At 46.8% G+C, this 27,867-nt stretch overlaps 1 protein-coding gene across 1 annotated transcript in view; it reads left to right on the plus strand.

Moving 5' to 3' along the window:
• Positions 1-27,867, plus strand: part of Hydin (HYDIN axonemal central pair apparatus protein) — a 347,979-nt gene that overhangs the window by 191,983 nt on the left and 128,129 nt on the right. The window contains 3 exon segments of the mRNA XM_021220225.1: positions 2,880-3,193; positions 26,225-26,362; positions 27,235-27,307. Coding sequence (XP_021075884.1) covers positions 2,880-3,193; positions 26,225-26,362; positions 27,235-27,307 — 525 coding nt within the window.

Here is a 27,867-nt window from a genome sequence, read left to right on the forward strand (position 1 = left end):
ACACTGGAGAAAATAGAGACCACACAGCATGGGCTATAGCCTTCCAATTAGCAAAGAGCAAACAATAGACAGACAGACAGTCAGACAGACATCCACATAAATATACACATAATTTAAAAATAAAATATTTTCAAAAAGCAGATATTGGATGATCTTATATAGAGAAAAGTGAAATGCAGACAAGTAGGAATAATGTGTCATCATATATAAATAGTAAGCATGCATGAATGTGATTTTATCTACCTGCATGTGGGATGTCTACAAAGATAAGATACTTGTAAAGCTAGCTGCCTAACTCAAGGGAAACTAGGGTCGAAGTGAAGATGACTGGAGAAATGAGCTGAGTTTCATTGTTCCAGTTCCTCTAATACAAGTGAAATCATTCTGAAAGTTCTTTTAAAATAAGGTCACTACTGTCCTGAGACAGAATGATATAGGTTATGCAACAATGAGACATCCAATGAAGTCACAAGATTCATTGGTAAGAGTCTCTAAGCAGAAAGGAAGAGAACTATTATTATAAGAAGGTTTTTGTTATATAGGCCTCAGACTTCACAATAACTTAATATTACCAGGGAAATGACTAGAGTTTTAATAGAAATTATGATGCATGGATTTTATAGCCAGCCATAATATCCCCTGAGAAGAAAGATAGCAAAAAGATGCTCTCTGGATGCAAGCATTCTCATCCCCTTGTTTATAGAATCAACAAGGAAGAGATTCATCCATGCTGCACAGAGGACTAAAGACCACTGTTAACACTGACCCAGAATGCTCAGTCCATCTAGCAGAAACTATGCAACTTTGGCAGCTGGGATTTTTGCATCAGATCATTTTAAACCATGACTTTTTAAAAATTTCATCACAGCCAGTAAAATTCAGAAAACAGATGCTGGGGGTATAGCTCTGGGTAGCAATTCACAAAGACTGGGTTGACTCCCCCGCACACAAAGGAAGGGGCAAGTAGAGTATAGCGTGCTGCTCAGCCTCTCCCCGCCCCCCATTTTTTGTTCACTTCTGAGATTGTATTTTAACTACATTTCTCCTTTCCCTTCTCCCCCAAGCCCTCCCATAGACCCTTCATCTGTCTCTCCCTCAATCCATGGCCTCTTTATCTCATCAGCTGTTATTGCATATGTGCACTTGTATGTGCGTATATATCCCCAAATATGACCTGTTTAGTCTACATGCCACCCTTGCCCAGCTCACGTTTGGGCAGTCATGTTGGTGAGACTTTATGCATGCAGTGTGTGACATGGCTAGGAGGTAGTCCCTAATCCTCTGGCTTCTACGGTCTTTCCACCCTGTCTCTTGCAATGCTCCCTAAGCCTTAGCCTTGGGTGCAGGAGTATGTTGTAGCTATCCACTGAGAGCAGGCTCCACGACACTGCATATTGATTGGTTGTGGGTTTCTGTAGTGGTCTATGCCTGTGGCATCCAGATGTTTCCTTGATGAGTTCCCACCCCTTTTTTATAGTCAGACTTCAATAAAAACTGATAAACATTTAGCCATCGTTTTTATTGAGAAGAGATCGTGATATTTATATACCACATGCTATGTGAATAATATATATTATCACTTACATTCATTCCACCCTCTTCAGAACGGGCATGAAGGGAGGTACTATCATTACCCCCATTTTACAGATATGAAAACTGAGCTTTTCTCTTTTTTTACAGGGACATACAGCTAGGAACTGGGAGAACCCAAGCATCCTGACTCCGGAGTCTTTCTTGTTGTGATTAAGTCCCTCCTTTACAGGGAAAAAAATTCTCTCCTGGTTTAAGATTAGCACGCACACACACACACACACACACACACACACACACATGAGTGCTGGTAGACACAGAGACCTGAAGAGCTGGAATTACGGGTGGTTGTACACACTCAGCATGGGTGCTCAATATTTAGTTTGAATCCTCTGCGAGAGCAATGAATGTTCTTAACCACAGGCCAACTCTCCAAGCCCTTATCTTCAGTCCTTTAAAGTTTACATTTTTTTTAATAAGATGATATAATGAAATCCTATTTTTTATAGAATCCAACTCTTGACCCATCATGCCTATAACTAACATTTACTGAAAATATTAACTCTGAGAAACAGCATGGTGAAGGATCTCTAATTATTTTCCTGCTTTTTCATAAAAATTTTAGACTTTGTAGATGTGCCTAGTTGCTACAAAATCTTGCTTCTCGAAACAATTTAGAACTTCAAAGACAGATTTGCAGAGGTGTGTGGAGCCATCTGTATCTAAATGGCACCCAGGTACATGTGTGCCAGGTGAAGGTGACCTTGGACAGGCAGGGATGACTCTGAGACAGGGCTAGACAGTGAGGTGCTTCTGCTCTCCCTCCCTCTCCCCCCCCGCCCCCTCCATCCATCCCTCCTCCCCACTCTCTGTGTCTCTGTGTTTCTCACACATGTACACACACACACACACACACACATGTGCACATGCACAAACACACATATTTGTAGCTATCCAGGTCTGTGTGCTGATGGTTCAACAGTTTATCTGGGCTGAATATAATTATAAGGAAATGAGGTTTTTTGGGGGTTCAGAGTTCTGCAGGTCAAGCATGTGTTGTAGATGTGCATAATTTTGACTCTCCTGTGTTGTATATTATGTCAAACTTTCAAAGTGCAAATGTTGGTAACTGGGGACTGGTGAGATGGCTCAGCAGTTTAGAGCACTGACTGCTCTTCTGANGGTCCTGAGTTAAATTCCCAGCAACCACATAGTGGCTCACGACCATCTGTAATGGGATCTGATGCCCTCTTCTGGTGCATCTGAAGACAGCTACAGCGTACTCAAATACATAAAATAAATAAATTAAAAAGAAAAGAGTTGGTAACTTCATATTATCTTGTTTACAGCCTATAAAACTGGAAGTTGATGAAGAGAAACACCTCCTGATCAAGTTTGATCCCTCCTACAGAAACGACCTGAACAACTGGGTGGCAGAAGAGGCTCTGTCAATTAAGTATCTGGAACACCCTCAGGTGGACAACCTGAGCTTGCGTGCTGAAGTGCATTACCCCAACCTCAGCTTTGAGGTGATGGGCATAGATTTCGGCTGCATCCTGAACGATACCGAGGTCATTCGCTACATCACGATCACCAACTGCAGCCCCTTGGTTGTGAAATTCCGCTGGTTCTTCTTGGTGGATGATGAGGAAAATCAGATCAGGTATGCCACACCACGCCACGCCATGCCCCTCTCTGCCCCTCCCCCACCCCCACCCATCTCCAGGAGGCCCCTAGACCTATTGTGCTCACTTAGTTCTTTGTAGCTCTCCTCCGGGTTAACTGTGCTCTTTGCACTAAGCCTTCCGTGAGGAGCTTCAGTCTGATGAGTCATCACTGACTGGAAAGAACAGAATCTAAAACTCAAATTTCCAAACAGAAAAGTGAACCTATTCTGGAAAACCCCATCACCCCCAAGGCTGAGAAGGACTATGCAAACATTTACTTCCTGTTGGAATCTAGTGGCTAGCTCACTAAAAGTTCATCCCCCAAAATGAAGTCATTGTGGCTTTTAGCTGACCATTTCACCATTTCTGCTCTATAGCAGACTTCCAGAACCTCGCCGTTTCTTGCCTAACTGAAGCCTAATTTGTGCCTGTTGGTACCCACTCTCCTCTCCCCAAACTTAGGCAACTACCATGTCCTCTCTTTGATTTATGAATGTGATTATTTTTGATAAATCATAGGATGGCTGTTTATAAAAGAAAGATTGATAGCATTGATAAGATATGGAGAAACTAGAACTCTGGGCACAGGTGCCAGGAAGCCAAAATGACTTTGTCACTGTGGAAAGCCATATAGAGGCTCCTGAAGGAAGTTAAAAAACCGGCTCTGGGTTGCGGCCCAGTGATAAAGCATCACATCCCGAGTTCTCCCCGTGTCGTCACATACTGTAGAATCCCCATCCATAAAAGCAAACTAATATTCTTCTCTGCTATATGTAGATGCTCCATTTTATTTATACATTTGTCTTGGCACCTAGAGTGTTTAAAAATCTTCTGGGAACGGCACTGCAAAGCTCAGCTCTCTCCAAGATCTTGATTTTAGTTGACTACATGAAGATCCAGGAGCGAGGTTGCAGAATCAAGCAGTGGTTTGATAAAGATGTTTATTCTTACTGCCAAGGATAGAGTCCAAAGTTCCATATGTGCTACACAGTGCTTTAGCACAGAGCTGATAGAGTTTCCTAGGTCTGTTTTTGGTTTTTGGTTTTTTTGTTTTTTAATTTACAAAGCTTCTGCACTCAGTTTCATAGCAGCTGCCCCATGGTACGCTCTAGCAGGAGGACGCTGTGCCTACCACACTAACACTTGGCCTATGGAATAGCAGCCATGCTAAGAGCTGTGAGGGGCTGGCTCCTCTCTCCCTGCGGTTGTGATTTACATTTCTATGATGACAGATGATGCCAAAGGGTTTGGATGTAACTGTTAGCTATGTGTACATTTTCAGAGAGATGTCTACTCAGATCCTTAACCTGTCTTTAAATGGGTCCCTTAGTTTTGTGCCTTGGGGGTGGGTGGGTGGATTGGCTGTTGAATTGCAGAGGATGCCTATCTGTTGTAGAAATTAGCCCCCTGGTCAGTTGTGTAGCTGGTGAGATCCAGCCCTCTCCGGAAGTGGGCTTTTCAGCCTGTTCGCCTTTTCCTGTGCTGTGCAGAGCCTTTTCAGTCGGTCGCAACCCTGTTTGTCTTTGCTTTTGTTTCATTGGCTACAGAGTTTCCCGTGTATGTGCATGCTCATGTGTCTACAGCTACATGTGTGTGTCTGTGTGTGTCTGTGTGTGTCTGTGTGTGTGTGTGTGCCTGTGTGTGCACGTGCTCATGCACATGTATGCACATATGTGCACATGCATGTGGAAGCCAGAGGACAGCCTTGAGTGCTATTTTTCCAGTACCACCCACCATGGTTTTTAAAATTAGTTTGTAATTTTTTAATTAGCTTACAAGGAAAGGGGGAACTATTATTACAAAGAAAAGGAGATTGTATTATAATCTCAAAAACGTATCGGCAATGGATAAATGTGGGAAAATATGAGATTATATGGCATTTTGTATTCAAAAGAATTCACTTCCAATAGGTTTCCAGGTAGCATTTCCATACATTCTTCACTTTGATTGGTTCCTCTTCTTCCTTACTCCCGCCCCCAGTCTCCCTGCCTTTCTGTCTACTTAATCCATTGATGGTTTGGTTGTGATTGAGGGGAGGGGTTGCTATGCAGAAACTCTTTTTTCCCTTCATACAGTCAGTCCCTTTGTCAGTTCTCAGAGCAGTTGCCTGTGCTAGTAGGCATCCATTCAGAAATCTGTTACCTAGCCCCGTGCCTGTACTGTCAGGGTCTCAAGTTTCAAATTAACATCTCTGCTCCAACTTGAACTGATTTCTGTACAGGATGCGATATGGATCTAATTTCCCTCTTCTGCAAGCATCTGTGGTTTCTAAGATCGTCTCTCACGAGCCTGGAGCTTTCCAAAGAAGCTGGGCTGACTGGCCAGTGAGTCTCTGGAATGTGCCACCTTCCCTGTGCTGGGATCGCAGGCATGTGCCACCATGCCAGACTTTCTGGGTGTGATCTGTGTCTTCACGCTCATAGGGCAAACACTTTACCAGCCGAGCGTTCCTCCTCTGCCCCTACAGTATTATGTTTCACTTTATTTAGTTTTTGGGTGGGGTGCAGGCCATGGCATGCACGTGGAGGTCAGGGTATAGCTTGCAGGAGTTGGTTTATTCCTTCTACGTGAGTCCCAGGAATCAAACTCAGGTCATCAGGGCTTAGCATCAGGTCCCTTTAACTGATGGGCCATCTTAGTTTTCCTAATAAGCACGTCAAACCCAACATATGGAGTATGTACTGAGTGTCCAAGCCCATTGAGCTTCATATTGCTTGTTCTGAACGTTTGGATGGGTTTCTGTTTCTGGCCCATACCTTCTTTATGTCTAGACATGCACAGAAGTAGAAAACAGTAGAAGATGGTGACCATTTTCTTAGTCCGTGACAAGGAGTGATGGAGTAATATACACTTCCTCCCTGCATGTTTTGACAGCCGTGGAGGGTGCACAGCCACTCTCAACGAAGAGACCTCTTATTATGTCCTTAGTGGCTTGTCAGTGCTTCCAGTACATAATCCCCATCTTATACAAAACAGCCCTTTTCTTGCCTGTGCTTGTTACCATGGTAACGATGGCTTGCTCTGGCCGTCTTCAGTAGACATCTAGCGATGACCCAGTGTCTCATCGAAGCTGGCAGCCAGTCCTGGGCCTGAGCTTTGGAGCCTGCTCATTAAATGCCAAGGACTGTTTGGGTTTAGAGTAAAATTCTGTAGATGAACATTTAAAATAATTATGGAAAGAGTCAGCCAACCTGACCTAATGCACTCTGCATACCAGATTTTGTGAAATTATTCTGATGCAGCACAGCTAAATTAGCTTATTTCATCTGGGAGCAAGGACACGCCTTATTTATTTTTTTACTTTTTGAGAGGCCATTTCCATAATTAAAATAATGACATTTTGAGAATGTACTTGGCCAGTGCTGAACATGATACATTTAATTTTTCATCAGTTCATACATATATTTAGCCATTTTCTTTCTCTCTTTAGTATCTTCCTGTCTCTTTATATAGAGTCTTTGCTTATAATTCATTTGTTCATTCAATCAAAGGGTTGATAAGTAATTCAAATGTGACCTCAAGGATATGAACATGAACAATAACTGGCCCTGCCCCGAGGCTAGTTGGGGAAGCAGATGTGGAAACCCTGGAAGACACACTGTAAAGACAGGGTCTGAGGAAGGAAGAAACCATGCCCTATGATGTCACAGTCACATGTACCAGAGCAGAAGCAGGGGAGCGTTCCGAATCATGGGAGCTGGGCATGGATGTAAGCTGGACTTGTAAACAGAAGAGACCTGGACCTTGAGCCAAACTCAAAAGGTGGAGCCAGAATAGGTCTAACCCAGCCCTGGCTTAAGGCAAATTCATATAACACCGTCACCACAGATGAGCTCTCTGTCCTTCGGCTCCACTCGCCATCAAGGATGGATCTCATTCCTAGATCAGCCTTTCTCCCAGTCTCCAAATGGCTACCAGGATTCCTGGGACAGTGCTCTTCCAGTGCTCTTCCAGTGCTCTTTCTAAATCCCTGGGGAAGATTCACTCTGATCAGACCTATTAGTCACACTTCCTGCCCCCCCCCTGCCTGCCCCATCCAGGAAGATGATGTGCTAGTTGTTACTGTCCTGGCCACATACTTGGCACACTTGTGTGCCACACTGAAGCCGAGGGAGCTGAGGATAGGGAGGGCCACTGGCCTTGGCCAAGAATGGACTCAGAGAAGAGGCAAAGTGAATCTGCCAGCATGGCAAGAGCTTGGCCTTCCTTGGATGAGAAGAGATAATGGAGGATGTTGTGTGTAACAGCTCAGTGTGCCACACAGAATTTAAACTCCTAGAGCAGTGGAGACATCAAGAGAGGGACAGAGTCAGAGGTGTTCAGAACAATAACTTGATAACAGTAGCTGGTCACCCTTTCCATATCCCCCTGCTGTTCTCCCCACCGCTCTGCCCTTCCTTGTCAGCTCTGCCAGCAATCATCCCCTCTTCCCAGTGACTGAGCCTCCTAATAGCTTCAGCCCACCTCTGCTGCTGAGACTCTGGTCCCCTCTACTACAGCTCTAAGTTCACTGCACTCTCCATGTCTTCTTCCCTTGGCTGTCTCCCAAGTCACTCATGGGCAACATATGGCAATTCTTGCCCCCCACCCCACCCCTGTTTCTTTGTTCCTCACCCTCTCCTCCAGGGCTCCTTGTCCCAGCAAGTGACATCACTATTCCCCAGGAAGGACCAGAATCAGCCTTCATCCAAGCCCCACCCACTGCATCAAACCCACCTGCTGTACCTTATAAAAGCCACCTTCTTCATCTCCACTGCTCTATTTTATTCACCATCACCTGTGATGTGGGTGGTTGTGACAGCCCCCTTCCTGGGTCCTCTGCTTCCACACGTGCACCACAGTCTCATTTCTGCTCAGGGTCCTAGTAAAGAGCATGCATGTGTCTCCCCTGGCTTACGCCCGTAATGATTCAGACTACCTATGCTCTGCAGAATCGAGTGCAAGGTACTTGGGGTGATATGCAGTGATCCTTGGCCCAGCCTGGTCCCTGCATTCTTCCTAGTTGGTTTTCTCTCAGTACACACCACAAGACCGTCTTCTGTTTCCTTCACTGCCCCATCCAGAGCTGTTCCTGTGTAACTGTCTCCTCTCTGCTGAGCGCTCTTCCCCACTCTCTCCTAGCTTCCTCCTGGTCAGTCCTCTAGTCTTAGCTTCTAGTCTTCCTCAGAAGAGTCTCCTCTGAGGCTCCTGCTCTGGGCAGAGCCTTTCCTGTGAGCCCTGGTCCCTTGACTTTCTTGGTGTATGTCACACCTGTTCTTACAGCTCAGGATCCATCCTTCCAGTTGACTCTTAATCCCCACGAGGCTGGCCATGACATCCTCCCTGGTATCTCTGGAGCCCCAAAGCCTGGCAGTACTCCGAGCTAGTCAGCATCCCCTCCTGGTTATTGCGGCAAGAGGAAGATGGTTTTTTCATAACTTGTTTAAGGATCTCTTCTGTCAGCTTCCTGGCACCCGCCAAATAAAAAAGCTCATGGCATAAATGTCACATAGAACCAAAAATGCCACCTGCCCTCCAGAAAGTCTCTGTGTGTGCCATCAGAAAAACAGAAGAACACTGGTTAAAGGTCATTTTATCAGACGTATCTATGCTAACCTTTCCTTTCCAGTTAGAATTCTTCTGAGCTTTGTGGCTGGCGAGAGGAATGAAAGCAAATATATAGGTCTTTTTTTTTTTTTTTTTTTTTTTGGTCCTGTATAGACAGTATGAAGGTCCCTAGACACCCTCTGGGTAAGTAGAATGTGTGTGCAGATGTGTACAGGTATGTGTGTGTGCATAATTTTATAAATAATTCTTACTCATTTGAACTATCTCCCCTATTTGAGGATACATTTCCTTCTAAGTTAGCCCCCATGTCACACATAAGAACAAAGAAAGAAAGGTTTGGTGAGAGAGCTCAGGGGAGGAGAAAGCACTTGGCAAGCAGGCCTGGTGATCACCAGGTGACACAGTGCCAAGTGACACAGTGCCAGGAGAGAACGGAGCCCTGAAAGTTGTCCTCTGGCTTCCATATCCACGTTCGTGTGTACATGTGCACACACCCATGCCTCCCTCCCCCACCCCTGCCGCCACCACCACCACCACCAATTATCATGGGTGATGTTGTTTTTAAAAAATTAAAAATAAACCAAATAAGCAAAATGAACAAGTATGCTAAATAAGTACTCAGAATCAGAAAGTGCCAGTCACTGCGTTAGACACATGCCGATCCCATGACAATAATCTAGATTGCTTGTGGATAATGGTAGCCCATCACATATGCATATGTACATCACACATATGCATGTAACAAGGGTAATGTTAAAGGGCTGGGGCCTCCCTTGGGGGCATGCGTCTTTCATTGGGTTTGTCCCCTCAGTCTATCTGAAAACCTCAAGATGCTTCAGCAGGGCATATAAGAATGGATGGAGGAAATGTCTACCCTTGAAGTGTCCTTTGCTTTTAAGAAACCAGACTAGAGATGTAGACGCCAGGTGAGGGTCACACCCAGGGTGCAGCTCTACCTCGTCTCACAGCTACAAAGCTGAGCCCAGCGCTAGGACTCCGAGCAAGGGGTCTGAGTAGTCTCCACGGACCACTTGGGCTTTTCATTTCCAAATTAGATTACTGATAAATCAAACATGAGAGCCCGAGGGAACCAAGTGCCCGTCGCAACAGAGCTTTCTCGTTCAGTTGCGGGGTGAGCACCAGTCACTCAATGTAATTGGGAGAGGAATTGGGAGCTCTGCAAGGGGGGAGGGGGGAGGAGAGAGGAAGTCTGATTTTCTGTCTTCATCATTCCTCTAATTCTTTTGCTTGAGAAAATAGAACTTTTCTAAGATGTACTGAATTCATGGTGTTGGGGGTCCTGAGCTACAGAGCCAGACAAAGCCAGTTGGAATCCAGGCTCTGTCCTCTAGCCCTTATAACCCCGTGCCCTGAACTCTTAGCCCCTATAATGGGGGTAATCTCTAGTCCTAATGGAAGTTTCATAATTAAACAAGTGTTCTCCATAAAACATACATGTCCATAAGACACACTGAGCTCTCCTACCTTAGTAATTGATTTTAGGCTCACTAAGGGCCCCTTCTACTCTTCTATGGTCTTGTAGCAAGTACAACAACCGCCCCCCCAGAATCCTAAAATATGGGAGCCAAAGAACCCTCAGACACCAAGATGATAAATCCAGAATTTCTCATCTCTTGAGAAGGCATAGAAAACCCTCTTATACCAGGCTGGACTCATCAAGGCCACAGCAAGGTATATTAATGTTCTCAGTGCTATGACAAAGGCAGCTTAAAGAAGGAAGAATTTATCATGGTTCATACTTTGAGGGGGTACAGTCCATCATGACTGGCCCTATGAAGATGCTGGTCACATACACATTTGGTCAAGAATCAAAGAGAAGAGCTAGGCAGTGATGGCACACGTCTTTAATCCCAGCACTTGGGAAGCAGAGGCAGGCAGATCTCTGAGTTCGATGCCAGCCTGGTCTACAGAGTGAGTTCCAGGACAGCCAGAACTACACAGAGAAGCACTGTCTTGAAAAAAGAAAAAAGAAGAAAAAGAAGAGGAAGAAAGGAAGAAGAAGAATCAAAGAGAGGTGACTGCTGCTGCTAAGTGTGTTTTTCATTTTCCCCCTATTGGTCAGTCTAGAACCCTAGCCCATAGGACCATCACATTATTACATAACCCTAGCCCATAGAACTGTGCCACCCAGAGTGTGGGTCTTCCCTCTTTGGTCAAACTCCTCTGGAACTATCTTCACAAATGTACCCAGAGATATGTGTCACAGATGATTCTAAAGCCAGTGGATTTTACAATGAAAATTAACTATCACAAGATTAAATGCCATACCCCTTCTCAGTGTGATACCCAAACACACTACTTTGAATCATAACATCCCAACCCTGGCCACCAAAGTCTCTTATTTGTCTCTTAATGCAAAATTCATGTAGTCAGTCCCTGGCATTTAACACCCCCAACACTGTCCTAAAGTTCAAAGTCCAAAATCTCTCCTGAGATTCAAGTCAAACTCTTAACTGTAAGCTCATACTATAAAATAAAAATTAAAAACTACTACATGCTTCCAATATCCAATAGCATTTAATAAACATTCCCATTCACAAGGGGAAGGGAAAATACCAAGGAAAGATTAACCCAAAATAAGACTGAAACCCAGCATTGCAAACAACAAGTCCTACAGCATTGTGTCTAACATCTGGGGCTCATGATGATGTCATCTGAGCTCCAGCATGCCTGGGAAATTCCTCTAGTTCTGCTAACTACAGTATATGTCATCTCTTTCTTGGGCCAGCTCTCCTCCATATCTTCCATTTCCTTGGCAGATATCCCATAGTGCTGCCTTCTCTACCGTCCTGGAATCTACATGGCACTTTACTTTCACAGCTTCAAACATGGCCCTTCAGGGCCTCCTTTCCGAGAATCCAACTAACTAACACATTCCTTGGCCTCATGGCCAGATGTTTTACATTAGCAACCCTACTCCTGGTACCAGTTTCTACACTAATTACTTTTTGGCACATGCTGTTACATGACAGCTCCCAGAAACAACTTGACTGAGAAAGAGTTTATCTGAGCTCACAGTTTGAAGGGACACAGTCCGTCATGGCAGGGAAGGTATATTGAGCAGAAGCCCAAAGTGGTTAGTCAGATTGCATCTGAAATCAGAGAGCAGGAAGAGATGAGTGCTGGTACCAAGCTCACCTTCTCCACTTTTGCCTTTAAAAAAAAAAAAAAATTTACATCGATGTATGTACACATAGATGTGTGTGCATAAACTCACACATGCCTGGGCATGCACATGCCATGGGGAAACACATGTGGAAATCCAAGGACAACTTTCTGGATGCAGTTCCTTCTACCATGAAGTCCCAGGAACCAGTTTCAAGTTATCAGGCTGGGAGGCAAGCACCTTCATCTGCTGAGTCATCTTGCTGCCCTCCCTTTTACCTACTCAGGTGGTGAAACTCACATTCAGAGTGAGTCTTCCCTCCTCCTCTGTGAAGTAGAAACACTTTCCTTGACACACTCGGAAGTGTGTCTCCTGGGTAATTCTAAAAATCAAGGAAGATCAGCCATCAGATCTTAGCCAAAAAAAAAATATATAGGCCATAGTCAGTATGAGGCTCCCTTGACCTCCCCAACATTCTTTTGTAGTTAAATGAGCCAGGTCCATGATTAGAAGCAGTTCCTTGTTCTGTCCAAGGGCCCAACTTCAGCTTTATTGAATCCCTCAGGGACAATGCCTAGACTTCAGCAACTCCAAAGCAATTCAGTGTGCTAGTTAAAAGTCAGCTGTGCATCCAACTGGTACTTGGCCCCTGCATCAATGTGATGTGTTGTTTGCCCCCACCTGGTCCATACAACCTTAGCTACTGGCTGATTTTTTTCCTAAACATCAGCTTTTATGAGTTAAATGAGAATAACGAAGGTCCTCGAATCCAGAGACTGGATGAGTACCGAGTCAGTCGGTACCCAGAGTGCTTTCAGAACAATGTCTTCCCCCATCATGCACATTCAGCAAAAGCTGGCCATTAGCAGTCATGTCTTCATAGAAGAGAACAAGAAGGGCACTTTCTCATGTTGATACCTAGTCACATTTGAGAAGTAGCACCCCAGCAGGAGCTTTGAGATATGTTTCCCCTGAAATCAATCTGAGGCCATTCTGGGAGACCAAGAGGCCCCACAGAGTTTGAGGGCTTCAGGGACCTCTTGCTGACTTAAGCTTTTGTTCCTTCCATTAATATTCCTCCCTTCCTACCAGTGTGTATCTTCTCAGGACCCTTAACGCTTCTGCAAGCATGTCTACTCTTCTCTTACCTCCCAGAGAGTAGTTTGGGTTGGACACAATAATAAACAGTCAGCCCTGCGGCTCTAGGAATATTCCTCTGAGGAGGGATGAATGGTTTCCCAAAGGGGAAACAGAACGGCAGCCAGCTCGTCTTGGGCAACATTTGAGAGTGGTATTTATGCCCTTCAGCCCCTTCTGCCAAATTCTGGCTGATTTCTAGAGCAGGTTAATGGATTTTGAAATATCCAAAGATGAGTTCAGTGGGTATTGGGCAGGGGGGATAGAATCTTCTCCTAATATATTCTTCTGCTATTGCTGCCTTAGCAAATTGCAAACTGGGTAGAAAGATACGGAAGGCACCTGACTGGAGAAGGGGAGGATGGATGCGAGGCAGAAGAGAACAAAGACTTCCTACGTAATGACTGACAAGACCCACTGTGTTCCCTCCTTACCAGTCCTATGCCACATGGACATCTGGTTCTAAAATTAGATGCCACCTACTTGGAAGGGTACAACACCCTTCCTTGCCGAGGGGCGAGACCACCTTACTAGTGTTCTGGAGACATGACAAGCTGGAAGACCCTTCTGACACTGAGGATGCTACCCGCCCCCGGAACAGCTCTGTCACCATGGAGCCTTGGGCACTGCTAAGGCACTGTCACATCTGCTGGCTCTGTAGTTTTGCTCTTTCCCATGAAATACAGCATGCCTGCTTCTGAGGCCATAGGGCAAGACCACCAGACCAGCGGGAATAAATTCACATCTCTATTATGAGAAAAAACTCTTTTAACAGCTTTCCAGAGCACAAAGAAAATGTCTTGAGTCAAAAAATATTTCCTTTAGACAGCTTAATGAAGTCAAAGCCTCAATGTGGTGATATTAGGAACAAAGAGGACAGTTGCAGAATTATGACCAAAAGCAATAAATAGAATTATTTCCCATGTGCTGGGCAACACTCTCACATGGCACACAACCACTCTGGGGGAGTTGGTATGTGTGTCACACACACACACACACACACCAACACTGAGGCCACCACAATGGATGCCATTAACCATATGGCTCTGGCCTTAGATATTGTCTCCTGCTAACACATCACAGTTCTTTGTTCTATATATTTAATTACAGCATGTCCACCCTTCATTTGAATAGGCCTTCTGTGGAGACTCTGCCCAGACATTGTACCATGTACTGTGGGAATGCAAAGATTGACTCCTCCTGGTCTGTGTAAAGACAAGCATGAAACTGCGCATGGGACCCAAGGCACACAAGCAGCCCATGTAAAGATGATACAATAGCATCCGCTCGTCCCATCAGACTTGTTCACATGAAGCTTAATTAGGAAGTATTACTGCAGTGGTTTTAACAGTAAAACCCAAGCAACACAGAAGAATCACCAAAATAACAGCATTGGGAGAGAGAGAGAGAGAGAGAGAGAGAGAGGAGAGAGGAGAGAGAGAGAGAGGAGATAGAAGAAGGAGGAGGAGGAGAGGAGAGAGGGAGAGAAGGAGAGAGAGGAGAGAGAGAAAGAGAGAGAGAGAGAGAGAGAGGAGAGAGAGAAGGAGGGGGACAGCCTTTGCCTATATAGATAGGGATCATAAAACCCCACAGCTACAGTGCGTTCCACAGTCTGGAATTACTTTGCTCTTCACTCCCCACATTGCAAATACCCGTCAGTGTAGAAACCCTGTGGATGTTCAGAGTCTCTGGGACGGGGTCAGTGATTGATCAGTTGGCTCCAGAGAGAAGAGATGATACCTACTGCTCTGCAAACTCTGGGCAGGGCTCTATAGCCCCTAAATGTATCTGTCCTATGGGATACACTTAGTGACAGTCATACCTTCAACTGACCACGGTCCTGCTTCATACAGGAACCAAGGATGTTTGCCTAGTTGGTTCCCTCCGAGGACTCTGAAGGAAGGATATACTTCCCGACTCTTGGCTGGCCGACCACCGGCTTTCCTGTACCTTCAGGACGGACACCTTCCCTCTGCAGGCACCAGGCTACTTGCCCTCCCTGGAAATACTCAAGCCACGCGGGGTTAGAGCTTTGCTTTGACTTAAGGACCTCTAACAAGGTGCTCTCTCTAAATACTGTCGCTTTCTGAGTTATTACGAATTAGGAGTTCACCATAAGAATTTCGGGGAGACAAGTCTGACCTATGACAGGATCTACTTTAAAAACCATGAAGCCAAGGAGGAAACAATTGATTAAATTAGACTGTCGACCCCCGAAGCCTAGCATCAGCAAAAGAAAGCTGTTTAGCTAGAAAGCTCTATAGGGCAGACCAGGGAGGGGCTGTGAACTATGGTGGAAAGTTTGATTTAGTTTCAAAATGTCACAAGCTACAGGAGGGCTTTAATTAAGAGAGGTGTAAGCAGCCAGAAACTACTCAGCAGAAACAAGCTTTACCAACAAAACCGCCCCGGGCGTCCCATCAACCCTCCGCAAGGAGCAATCCACTGTGTCCTTAAGGAGAGGGAAAATGCGCCTAGGCATAGTGTCTGGAAGGAAATTAAACATTAAAGAATTCGTAATTAAGAAGGTGGTGTATCAGGGCCAGCCAGAGGGCTCCGCAGATAAAGGCCCTTGCCGCCAAGCACGACGACCTGAGTTCAATCCCCAGAGCCCCACATGGTAGAAGGAGAGAATCAATCGAGTCATATGAGTTGTCTTCTGACCTCCACAGCCATATACCATAGATCGTGGGTGAGCACAGACAGACACACAGACGGGGAGGGGAGGGAACGTGGGAAGGAGGGGGAGAGAGACCACAAAGATGCACACATACAAATTTAACATTTTTTTAAAAAATCACTAAAATGCTCTCTCTCTTCTCCTTCTCTTCTCTCTCTGCACTTGTGTCTTTTCTTCCCCACCCCACCCCTACTTTCTCTCCCCATGGCGACTCCCCTGACCATAACCCTTGGGTCCAGTGAACTCACCCTTGCACAACTTCCCAATAAACCTGCCTCTCATATAATCTTTTTAAAAAAAAAAAATCACTAAAGATAAAGATGAGCATGACTTTTTTTCATTGACTTTAAAGAATCAACTTAGTAAAAGCGTCATTTTTCCCAAAATTATCTATATCCACAATGCAATTTCACTCAGAAGACTGACAAGTCTTCTCAAAGTTCACATGAAATTGCTAAAGTCTGAGACTAGCCAAGCCCCTTCAAGCCTAAGAACATAATAGGAATGAGAGTCTTTGTGCACAGAGAGGCAAACGGAATAGAGAGCGAAGAGACAGAATGGCAAATTCATAAAACCATGACAAAATTGAAATTGTTGAACCCAGAAGAATAGAAGGGGCTGTGTTCAATAAGAGTCCTCAAGTGATGTGTTCTAAACAGAACTGAAAGCCCAAACTGCGTTCCTAAATTTACACTATAAAGAAAATAATTTCAAATTACATAGGGGTCAACAACGTAAATGAGGAGGTGCAAATATTTTTAAATTTGAATGATGTGGTGAGTGGCGAAAAAGTAAGAAATTGAATGGTGATCTCTAAATAATGGAGAATTTCTCAAGATACAAGACTTTATGAAGCTATTCATGAATTCAGCATTAGACTTGAGAGCGTTTATTTATCAAAGAGACACAGAAGGGGTGCAAAGATGGGGTCACAAGCTGAGGGAAACTTTTGGCATGCATATTATCTTCAAATGATTAGTATCCATAATAAAGAATAGCTTTGAAGGAAAAGGCAGAATTAAATTTAGAAATGGGAGAACATGACAGCCAGGAAGTTCACTGAAGCTAAAATACGAGTGACCCACGAAGAATCAAAAGCTATTCCACATCGTTGGTGATCAAGAACTATGGAAACTGAAACAGAAGGACGATGTTCTTACATAACCGCCACGTTGGATAAACTAAGGCAGGGCCCCCAACAGCATGCCATTGGGAGGTAGATGGGGCAGGCTCAGACTCGGCTGGAGGGAGTTTACATTGATGGTCACTTTGGAGTAGATTCTGTCTGGTGGGAGTTTCAGCCACACTGAAGAGCAACTGGTCAAGCTGATGGGAGAGTTCCCAAGGCCCCACCCTGCTCTGTAGCCTGTCTGCCTCTGGGTCACCTCTTTCTCCAGTCTGCTTCTCCCTCCTAAGACCTACTTGGTTAGTACAGTTCTCCTCCAGCATCCTTCCTGGATTGATCTTCCTTCTGGCCCACCACACCTTCATCCTGCATCAAATCCCACCAGGGACCACCCAGGTTCCCTTTGATCCTCAATTTCTGCATTGGAGTCCGATGTATAATACATGTTGTATGTGTGCATGCCTGAGTACATGTACATATGTATACACATAGAGGGCAGAGATCAATGTCAGATGTCCCCAATCACTTTTTACCTCATTTTTTGAGGCAGGCTGTCTCCCTGAGCCTATCAGTTCAGCATGGCTGGCTGGCCTATGAGTGTCAGGCATCTGCCTGTCTGCACTTGCCTAGTCCTGGGATTACAGACTTATGCCAGCACATCCGACTTTTTACATAGGTGCTGGGCATCTGAACTCCAGCCCTCCTGTTTACAAGGCAAGAACTTTACCACCTGAACATCTCCCTAGTCTCTCATTAGCTCATCTCTTTCCCTCCCAGTGTATGGAAAATATGCAAAATGTTTTCTAATATCCAGAAAACAGCATCTGCCGCTCTGCAGAGCCGGCCTCCCCATCTGTTCCTCTCCATCAGTAACTTCCTCCGGTTCCTCATAGCCTCGCATTCTCTGTCCTTTGCTCTCAACATGTCAGCGCCACGTCTTAGCCCTTCCTTCTCTTATTCCTCGTCAGTCAGTCACTGATTCCCTCACAGACGGTAGAAGGAAATGGAATAAATGTGTCTGTCTTACCAACTCCCCAAGCCAACCTTAGGTGCTTTGAATAATGAAACTTTAGCCAGGCAAAGCCCTGTCATTCTGTGATCATCATCATCCGTCTGTCTGTCTGTCCATCCCTCACCAACCCCGTCCTACCTCCCCTCACCACCACCCTCAGTTGCCCCACTCTCTCCTTCCTGGAGGAATCACAAGCTATATGCAAACATGTGTTAGCATATATGCCAATCACTCCTGTTACAAATATGCAGTTATTGGTAATAAGGACACATGCTCCACTATGTTCATAGCAGCTTTATTTATAATAGCCAGAAGCTGGAAAGAACCCAGATGTCCCTCAATAGAGGAATGGATACAGAAAATGTGGTACATTTACACAATGGAGTACTACTCAGCAATTAAAAACAATGAATTTATGAAATTCTTGGGCAAATGGATGTATCTGGAGGATATCATCCTTAGTGAGGTAACCCAATCACAAAAGAAGTCACTAGATATGCACTCACTGATAAGCGGATATTAGACCAGAGACTTAGAATACCGAAGATACATTATGCAAAACAGAAGAAAACCAAGAAGGATAACCATTGTGTGGATACTTCATTCCTCCTTAGAATAAGGAACAAAATACTCATGAAAGGATATAGGTACAGAGACAAAATTTAGAGCTAAGATGAAAGGATGGACTATCCAGAGACTACCCCATTCGGGAATCCATCCCATCATCAGCCACCAAACCTAGATACTAATGCTCATGCCAGCAAGATTCTGCTGAAGGGACCCTGATATTGCAGCCTCTTGTGAGGCTATGCCAGTGCCTGGCAAACACTGAAGTGGACGCTCACAGCCAGCTATTGGATGGAACACAGGGTCCCCAATGGAGGAGCTAGAGAAAGTACCCAAGGAGCTGAAGGGGTCTGCAACCCTATAGGTGGAACAATAATATGAACTAACCAGTACCCCCTGAGCTTGTGTCTCTAGCTGCATATGTAGCAGAAGATGGCCTAATCAGCCATCACTGGGAATAGAGGCCCCTTGGTCTTGCAAACTTTATATGACCCAGCACAAGGGAAGGTCTGGGCCAAGTAATGGGAGTGGGTGGGTAGGGGAGCAGGGGCGGGGGGGGGGGGGGGGNATAGGGAACTTTCGGGATAGCATTTGAAATGTAAATAAAGAAAATAATAATAATAAAAAAAGAAATTAAAAAAAAACAAACAAATATGCAGTTATTAGTAAATTGGGGTCCACTGTAAGAGAAAACACATCAGTCCAGCTTTGCTGTCCTCAGAGCCCTCTGGGAAGGCCCCAGACTTCAGACAGACCCATCTACCAAGAATCTCCTCTCTTCTGCTGTTAGGGGTCCAAACAGGGGGTCAGATTCACCTCAGAGCCTGAGAGAACTGCAAACACCACTGAGCTTCCAGAAACAAACCTGCAGCCTTTGTGACCCACCTGCAAGAGCCAAGGTTCAAGCAGAGGGAGGTCCCTGGATCAAGGAGGCCTTTAGCCCCCTCTGTATAGAACATGAAAGTGGTCCTGATGCTGCGTGTCTGCCATCTGGGTCTATTTGTAACTCAGTAGACTCCCGTTTCCTTAAGTGCCAGCTCAGTTTCCCCACAGGTGAACCAGTAAGGGTGATTTTCTTGTTTTATTTATTTTTTCATTTCAGTTTTGGGGGTTATAAAACTTTCTTTGTCCCTGCTTTCATGTTATTATAAAAGACTCCTGGTCACCTTGTTACAGGTTCATTCTTTTTTAAAGACTTTTCTGAGTGTCTTTAATATCAGCCGCGGACATCAGCCTCAGGGAGACTCAGTGCGAGCTCAGTCAGCTTCTAAAGAATTCGGTGGAAAGCATGGGAGCCGATCTGATCCCGGGCCGGATTAACATTTGCTTGGCTCCTTTAGTGGTAGAATTCATAAGGAGTTCGTGCATCTACATATTCACGTTAATTAAAAGTCTCCCAAAGTAAGCTACCGCTACAGGAGGCCAGACACTCAAAGAAACTGGCTTTTAAAGCCTTCCTGTTTTGAAAGTATTTTTTTCAAGTGCTCTGAAGCTGAACACATTTTTGAGATTTCAGACTACCTGTTCAGCGGCCCTTCCAAGAGTGTGTAGCAGTGGGGACACCTTCTGGAGCTTCACAGAAATGGAGTCTCACTGAAATCTCTCTAGAGAGCTTCAAGGTAGAGTCTGTTAACTGTGTTCCCCTACACTCTACTCAGAGCTAAGCTCCCAAGGTGTCTTCCTCAAGGGCCAGTGAAGTCTTCTTTTCCTTAGACGATAAGAGAGGGCCCATGATGACTCAATACGAGTTCCTCGTGTAGGGGATCATGGTGTCTTTTGACAGAGGAAGGCCTGTTCTGTGACTTGCCACCAAGAGAGTGGCCCTGCGGAAGCGATCCAGGGATACCCACCCACACCAGTGGCTCAGGAGGGTTGCCAGCAAAGCTGTGGGGGCATGATCTTTGGGGTCAGTCTAGCACAGTTCAGCAAACTGTTCGCCTCCGTTTTGTCACTTGAAAAGCGATAGGGTTTGTGGCATCCTGGTGTAGAGATCAAATTGGGCAGTGTTTATTAAGTAAGTAACTGATGGGATGCTGATGGACAGCGTTGGGCTGTGGTTACTGAATGCAGGCTCCCACTGACACCCTCTTTGTGACTTTCTCCCAACAGTGATGGGGTCATGGCCTCTCAGCCTTGAATGCACACTGGAACCATGGCAGGGGCTTTCGAACAGCCCAATGCCAAGTAAACCCAATCTCTCCTGTTGTATCTCGGGCCTAGGTCTTTTAAGATCCCACGGGTGGCCCCAAAGGGCGCTCACTTGTGAGAGCCCCTCCTGAGTGGCTCCATCTCTAAGACCTGAGAGGTTTGAGCTTCTGCGCCTCAGTTCTTACCGCCTTCCCCTTGGCACACGTGGCCAATCGGAGGCACTGGAAACTCGATGTCATCAGAGGGTTGAGGCAGACTGCTTTCCCATTGGCTTCCCCTCCTCCTCCTGTGGCACAACTAGAGTGAACGCTAGCAGGGAAAGTTCCAGCAGCCGCATCTGCTTCTATCACTTGCTTTCCAAGGTAGGCAGACCACACACATCCAGGCAGTAAATGCGGGAGCACGGCAGGGACTTGGAGTTTAGGACACAGGAGAACGTGCCATCTAGTAATATGGTTGAGAGCAATGATTTCCATCTGCTCCCTTTAGAAACAGGAACAGCAGATTGTGACACAGGGATTCAGAGGAGGGAGGAAGGGAGAGGGGGAGGGGAATGGAGCGAAGGAGGGAGGGAAACAAAAGAGATGAGGGGAAAGAGGGAGAGCTGTTCAAAACAACATAATTAGAAAGAAGAGAAATCGCCTTTTAACCTTAAGATACAATAAATATATATTAAGCGTGGCATCACATTTTCTAGCGCAGCAACATTGGCCAGAGAAGCCAAGACCAGATTTTGGGTCTGAAGGAAATAGGCTCTACTTGATGGTGAGGGTGGGGAAGGCAACATCTTCTGCAAAGATCTGTGCTTACAGGAATGGGAGAGATCACAGTGGTCGTTTTTATGCCATCCAGTGCAGTGCTTGGACAAAACAAGATTCTGTGTGCATGTGTGTGTTGTCTCTGTATGGCCATCAACATGTATGTGTGGGGGAACCAGAGGACACCTGCAGACAGCTTCCTCTGTCTTCCTTTCTTTTTGAGACAGGTTCTCTCCATAGCTCACTGGTTCCGCTAGCCTAACTAGCCAGCTTTGCTCTAGGGAATCCCACTTCTGCCTTCTCAGCACTGGAATTACACACAGTCAAGCATCCTCCAACCCCAGCCAGCATTCACATGGGTTCTGGGGATCTGAATTCCGGTCCTCACGTTTGCACAGCGAACCCTCTAACTGCTGAGCCTTCTCCAGCCTCATGGGACTTTTGGATAGAATTCCTTCTTCAATAAATGTTGAGTGAGTGTCATCTTGAAACTCGATACAGCATCACTAGCTAGGGACAGTGGTGGTGGTGGAGACAGGCCAGGCTGCTGAGCGGATCACAATGCCTGGACCATGAAAGCATGAATATGACCCCATAGCATGGCCTCGGGGTCAGGGACTGTGCCCCCAATGAAAACAGTGAAGCTAAGGCTTGAAAGTCGCATCAGTGTGGAATGAATAAAGACATAGAGTTTCCTTAGGCAGAGGGAGAGGATGTTCCACAGACTGACCATGAGAAAGAGCCTTCTTGGTACTTGGAGAATTTCACTGAGAACTGAGCAGATACGGAGTGTGGGAAATGGGAAGACTCGGGGCTTCCTGAGTAGACAAGAGTAGGAAGTCTGGCCATGAAGAGCTTTGTCATCTGGCCCACTGGCCTTGGGGTGGCTGGAAGCCAGCATCTCTCCTCTGTGGAACTGTGCAGAAGTAACGTGGGTTCCCTCCAGGACGAGGCCAGGATGGTTGCTGCATTGGGGAAAGTGTCTCAGGAGAGAAGAGGGAAGCCAGAGAGAATGAAGGGGAACCGGGAGCTATGGTTGCAAAAGTAACCCTGACCTCAGTCCCATCCCACAGGGAGCTCTGGAGAACAGACCAGGGTCCAGAGTTTGTCCCTCTCACTGCGAAGGAGGCTGGACTCTTAGAGCCTCACACCCATCAACCAGTCTTCTGTCTGCCTGTGAGCCTCTCCTACAGGAAGGCTCATAACCTCCTGAGAATTTCTTGGTGTGCCAGGCAGTTTCTGTCAGAGCAGGGCAATGCTTCAGAGAAAGGTGCTCCCAGCACCCACAGGGTCTGCGATGAACACATCCTCCTAGTGGGGCGATCGAGACAAGGGCCATCAACATCTAAGCAATCATTTGGGAAGTAACATGTGCTGACTGTCTTTGTCTAGCCAGATAAAGCCCATCTGCAGGCCCCTTGCATAAAGCCAGAGGCTATTCTGACCCTCAGTAAGGGACACTTCCGGAACCCAAATGTACTGAATAAGCAAACTGGCAGTCACTGTGTCCACTGCAAAGCTAACTGTCCCCATCACCTGGACCTTACTCTCCAGACCTGAGTGTGTGGGACCTTCACACCTTCCAGTCTACAGACACCCTAAGAACTCCAACACGACTCTAAAGCACACAAGCTTGTTCTTGGGGCTTTTGTTTTGTTGTGGTACAGCTTGCCATGGAGTGGGGGTGGAGGGGATGGGACAGGCAATGAGAGAGGTGGCATTTGTTGTTGCTATTGTTTTCACTGTGTATAGCAAAGGTTCATATTGATCCTTAACCCCAGGGTTTAAAATGAAACACGAAGAGAGGGACTCTTGAGCCTGACCCGGTGCTGCTCATCAGCCTGTGTTTGACATTCAGAAGATGCTGTCCCAGCCCAAGGAGTGTCCTTCCCTGGCGTCTCCAGCGAATCTTCTAGAATTGGAGCAATATTGATTTTCCTTGATTGCTGCCCACTCTCTTTTAAAAATAACGGGATCCAATCCCGTGAGAGCCAGCAGGGCAGGAAAGTAATCATCTATGTCTAAAATGAATCCGATCTATACCTGAAGGAAAATGAACCCGTGTGCGGGTGGGGGTGGGGGAGCCGAGCCAGCATTGGGTTCGAATGGGGGTGGGGGCATCAGGTTTTAACAAGTTAAAGCCTCTATTCTGCTTAAGGCCTCCTTGCACTGAACTCTCTTGTTTGTTTCCAGAGACCTCCTGCTTCCCAGCTGAGGTGTTGTTTTTCCCTAGTGTGCAGACACTCCACTCAGCAGGCAGCAGTTGTGTTCTTCCTTGACAGACATTCCCCACATGCTCTCTTTTGAATCTGGAAGACATGGGGGGGGGGGGGAGCAGGGGAGGTGGAGTGCCAATGTTAGAGGAGATTGCTATTATATGCACAGTGGCCCAGCAGAGGTCTCCCCAGGCACCTGTGCTGACCTGGGGTGATTTAATAAGCGCTCAGAATTGTCTTCTGCTGTTGTTCACTGTCCCTAGCTGCTAAGGCTACTGTGTTAACCCCACATTAATTATCAGCTCTGTCCTGAGCTTACCACAGTGACTTCCCACCCATGGTGGCTGCTCATCACTTGAAGCATCTGGGACTGACTTAAAACCAAGTCCTGGGCCCTCCCTACCCAAGATCTGAATCTGCCCAAGGATGGAGCCAAGAGTCTTTACGGCATTAAGTTTCTCTCCGGAGATCTTCTTGTATGTCTTCCCACCCCCTCCAACAGAGAGGGTCTGCCAAGAAATCAGAGTCAACTAATCTGATCTAGAGGGAGCCCAGTGGAAGCTCCAGAAAGATAAGGCTACCCCTGGTGGGGTGTGAGTACAGCCCACTCTTCACCTGCTCTCATTTAACTGCCTGCCCTGCCTGCCAGCCAGCTAACGGAACATCTACCGCACTCGCTTGATGTCTCTGTGTAATAAAATAGCCTCTGTGCTGCAGGGCTGAGGAGACCCTGCCCCTCCCAGAGCCCATGGTTCCTTAGTGAGCCCAGTTACAGATGATGCTGACCTCGGGTTTCCTCCAGGGGAAGCCAACTGGTCCTCCTTCATAAAACAGCAGGCAAAACTCCGTCCGCTCAGAGCCTTTATCCAGCAGATAAATAGCATTGATTTATTTTCCCCTGTTGAGTTTTGAAATGAATTAAGGCCAGGATTCCATTTGTAGTACTCCTATAAATACATTCCCTTAAAATAAGCCTACTAATGATACTATAGGAGCTGCCACCATGTAAGCAGTGAGTGGCTTAAATTAATCTGAATGCCCGGTGTGGCTGCTCAGAGCAGCTCCTAATGCTGAACATGCAGAGGTCATATACTCCAGCAGTTCCCTACAAAGGAATTTGTCCAAAAAGAATGAGTGACTCCGTTTTCCAATACTATAACAAACCCCTGAGCCAATCATGAAGCCAAAGGTTTATTTCAGCTCACAGCCGTACGGGCTTCTGTCCATCCGCTGGTTTGTCTTGTTTCCTTTGGGGCTGTGACAAAGCAATACAGGAACAGAGAACAGTGAAAGCATTCACCTCGTTGTGAGCCGGAGAGCAAAGAGCAGAAGGAGAAAGCAGTGTCATGCTATGTCCTTTAATGCTACCTCCCCGGACCTCCACCACCTGTGGCTGGCACCCGGCTGCAGATGAAGCCCTAACACAGGCGCCTTGGTGGGAAGCACACCAGACCCAAAGCAGAGAGCAAACTTGTCCACATAGACTTATACACCAAAGTTCACAGCAGCTTTACGAGCAGAATCCAAAAGCTGGAAACAGCTTGGGTGTTCGTCACCAAGAAGATAGATCAGTATCCATACCGTGAGAACTACTCAGTGTTCCATGGAACAAGACTAACATTAAAATGTTCATGCTGAACCAGAGAAGTCAGAACCAGTCAGGACCGATGCCGGGTTCCATTTCTATGAAGCTGTGGGTGAAACTTACCCACTGTGCCATGAAGCACAAACCCACGAGGATGAGTTGTAACTCCTAAGGGAACGATAGGAGCAGTCTGTCTACAAACATGCCAGCAGATACTTGGGTATCTGTTAAATTTCATCAAATAGGCGAGTAAACCGAACCCCAATAAAATCGCTTTATTGAGTAATGCTGGAGAGGCAGAATTCAGAAGATGGTAATGGGGTGCCTGAGATCCGGGGAAACAGTACTCCCAGCCTCATGGGAGTGGACACCATCCTGAAACGTGAATGAGAAGCTGTGATAAACCGGGGAGACTTTCCCCGCTCCAGAGGGACAAGAGGACCCTGCCAAGAACTTGTGCTGACTTCAGATGGGACCGGGATGATTAAATAAGTGAACTGGGCTGAAACTTACAGGAAGATATAGGGGAAGAAGGGGAGGAGTCCAGAGCAAAGTCACGTGTGCCCAGAAAGAAAAGAGGATTAAGGGTGAGCCCTGACCTTGGTGGCAACCAAAGGCTTTTCTTAATATAATGAGTGAAACCTAAGCATGGGGGTGCCAGCCAGTGCAGCCACCTGTCTTCCTCTGAGCCCCTTTACCTTCGCCAATGGGGCCATATTGGGATGTGTCTAGCAAGGTGCAGAGGATTCAGCGTTATAAGACACAGATCTTGTTCTTTTTCTTCTTTTTCATGATCCCAGCAGGGCTCTCTCCATACCCCACCCTAATCCCAGCTCTGCCTTCTGCTTCTCTGGGAGCAGACCCTCATTTGCTCCCATGCAGGGTTGGCCGTACAGTCCGGGCAGTGCACTGTATCTGGTACTCTGTCAGAACCAAGTCCTGGGGGTAGCTCACTGTCAACCAGGAATGAGAAGGAAAACGGGAGAGGGGGAGTCCCAGGAGTCTGTGTATGCTCAGAGGGGAAGACTCTGGATCCAGGCTGAGCTGGGCGATCCCTGAAAAACCTGGGGATCGAGCCCAGGAGCCAACAACCTGTAATTTACAGCGTCTCTTTGTCCTGGTAGGTTTGCGCCATGTATGAAGCCCTACAGCGCCTTCTTGTCCCAGATGGAGTCCATCCCAGCCACCTCGGTCACTGCCAGCTCTCTGGCGGCCCCACAGACTGTAGAGTACATGGAGATGGACTTCAGTGATTCGATCAAGTAAGAAGGCAAAACCCCCATGGGCCTGTCCTTAGCTGCGTTCTTTCCTCTCACCAAGCTTTACCCCCTCAACCTCCATCCCTCCCTGTCCGGTCAGCCATACACTAGCCAACAGTTGCATGAGAGGATGCTAGGTGTTCAGCCCACCACTGGCCCTGAGTTAGAGAGCTGAGAATCATCTCTGCTCTCAGATCGGGGCCAGAGCTCTTAACCCTGGGGCACTGAGACCTTCCTTCCTTCCTTCCTTCCTTCCTTCCTTCCTTCCTTCCTTCCTTCCTGCCCTCCTGCCCTTCACTCCCTCACAGAGCAAAGCTCTGCAGGATGAAAGCTCTCAAGGTAGAGAGCAGAAAATAACACTATCCGTCCATCAAACACCGTGTCCTCAGCATAAGATGCTCTGAGTAATTGGGAAATTTAGCTAGGTACGTGGCACATGCCAGTACTCAGGAGCCTGAGGCAGGAGGATTAGGAGTTTGAGGCCAGCCTGGGCTACATAGTGATTCCTAGTCTCAAAGACAAGGTCAAGCATTACAACGGTGAACACTGAGCATCGAGGACACATTGGAGAGCGGTCTGGAGCACTGCCCGTGCTTCCCAGCATGCATTGTAAGCTGGACACAAGCTTGGTGCCCCAGGAAAGGGTGGCCACTGGGAGACTGCACAGTGCTGTGGCCCACTCGGTACCTGTGAAGGCAGAGGACAGCTGAGCACCGCCAGCTGACCTCTTAGAGAAAGTGTCGCTTGAGCAATACTCCACTTACTATGGGATGTGGCAGAGAGGAAGAGACAAGTGGGGGTTGGGCACAGCTACAGCTGTACTGGTGGTGAGAGCTGCAGCCCCAGTGACGCTCACATGTCCTTCAACTCCCCAGGACGATCCTTATGGACGATGAAGCTGGACCTGAAGAAATCAAAAAGCCCGCGACGTCCACTGTGGTCTCAGAAGTATGATTCTTTTGCTCCTGGGCAGGGTTAGCAAGGGAAAGCAGAGAGGAGCCAGAAGCTGAGCACCAAGCGCATCCCTGGGAGGGAGCTAGCATGAAAGGCTGGGGAGCCATGTCCAGGTGGCTTCTCCCCAGAGTGAGCACCTCAGGGAGAGGCCAGGAGGCCTCAGGACACAGATTTCCAAAAGGTGAAAAACTGGTAATCTCCAGGCCAGGGTGGTCACGTGTTCTTCCCACTCCCGGCATAAAGTCCGCTGGCTAACAGAGCCGTCAGTAGCTTCCTCAGGAATAATGCAGTATACACAGTATACGCCACAGGCGAGTTCACAGCCCTGGGCTAGGGACATGGCTCAGTGGCTGCTATGCAAGCGTGAGTCCGTGAGTTCAGATCTCCTGCACCCATGTGAGGGCTGTTCTCTGCGTTACAGCAACAGCAGTCCTAGCACTGGTGACATGTGTGTGTGTGTGTATGTGTGTGTGTGTGTGTGTGTGTGTGTGTGTGTGTGTGTGTAGACAGGTAGAACCCCACAGTCTAGCTGAATGGCTGAGCTCCAGGGTCAG

This window comes from Mus pahari, chromosome 20, assembly GCF_900095145.1.
Source record: "Mus pahari chromosome 20, PAHARI_EIJ_v1.1, whole genome shotgun sequence".
Lineage (NCBI taxonomy): Eukaryota > Metazoa > Chordata > Mammalia > Rodentia > Muridae > Mus > Mus pahari.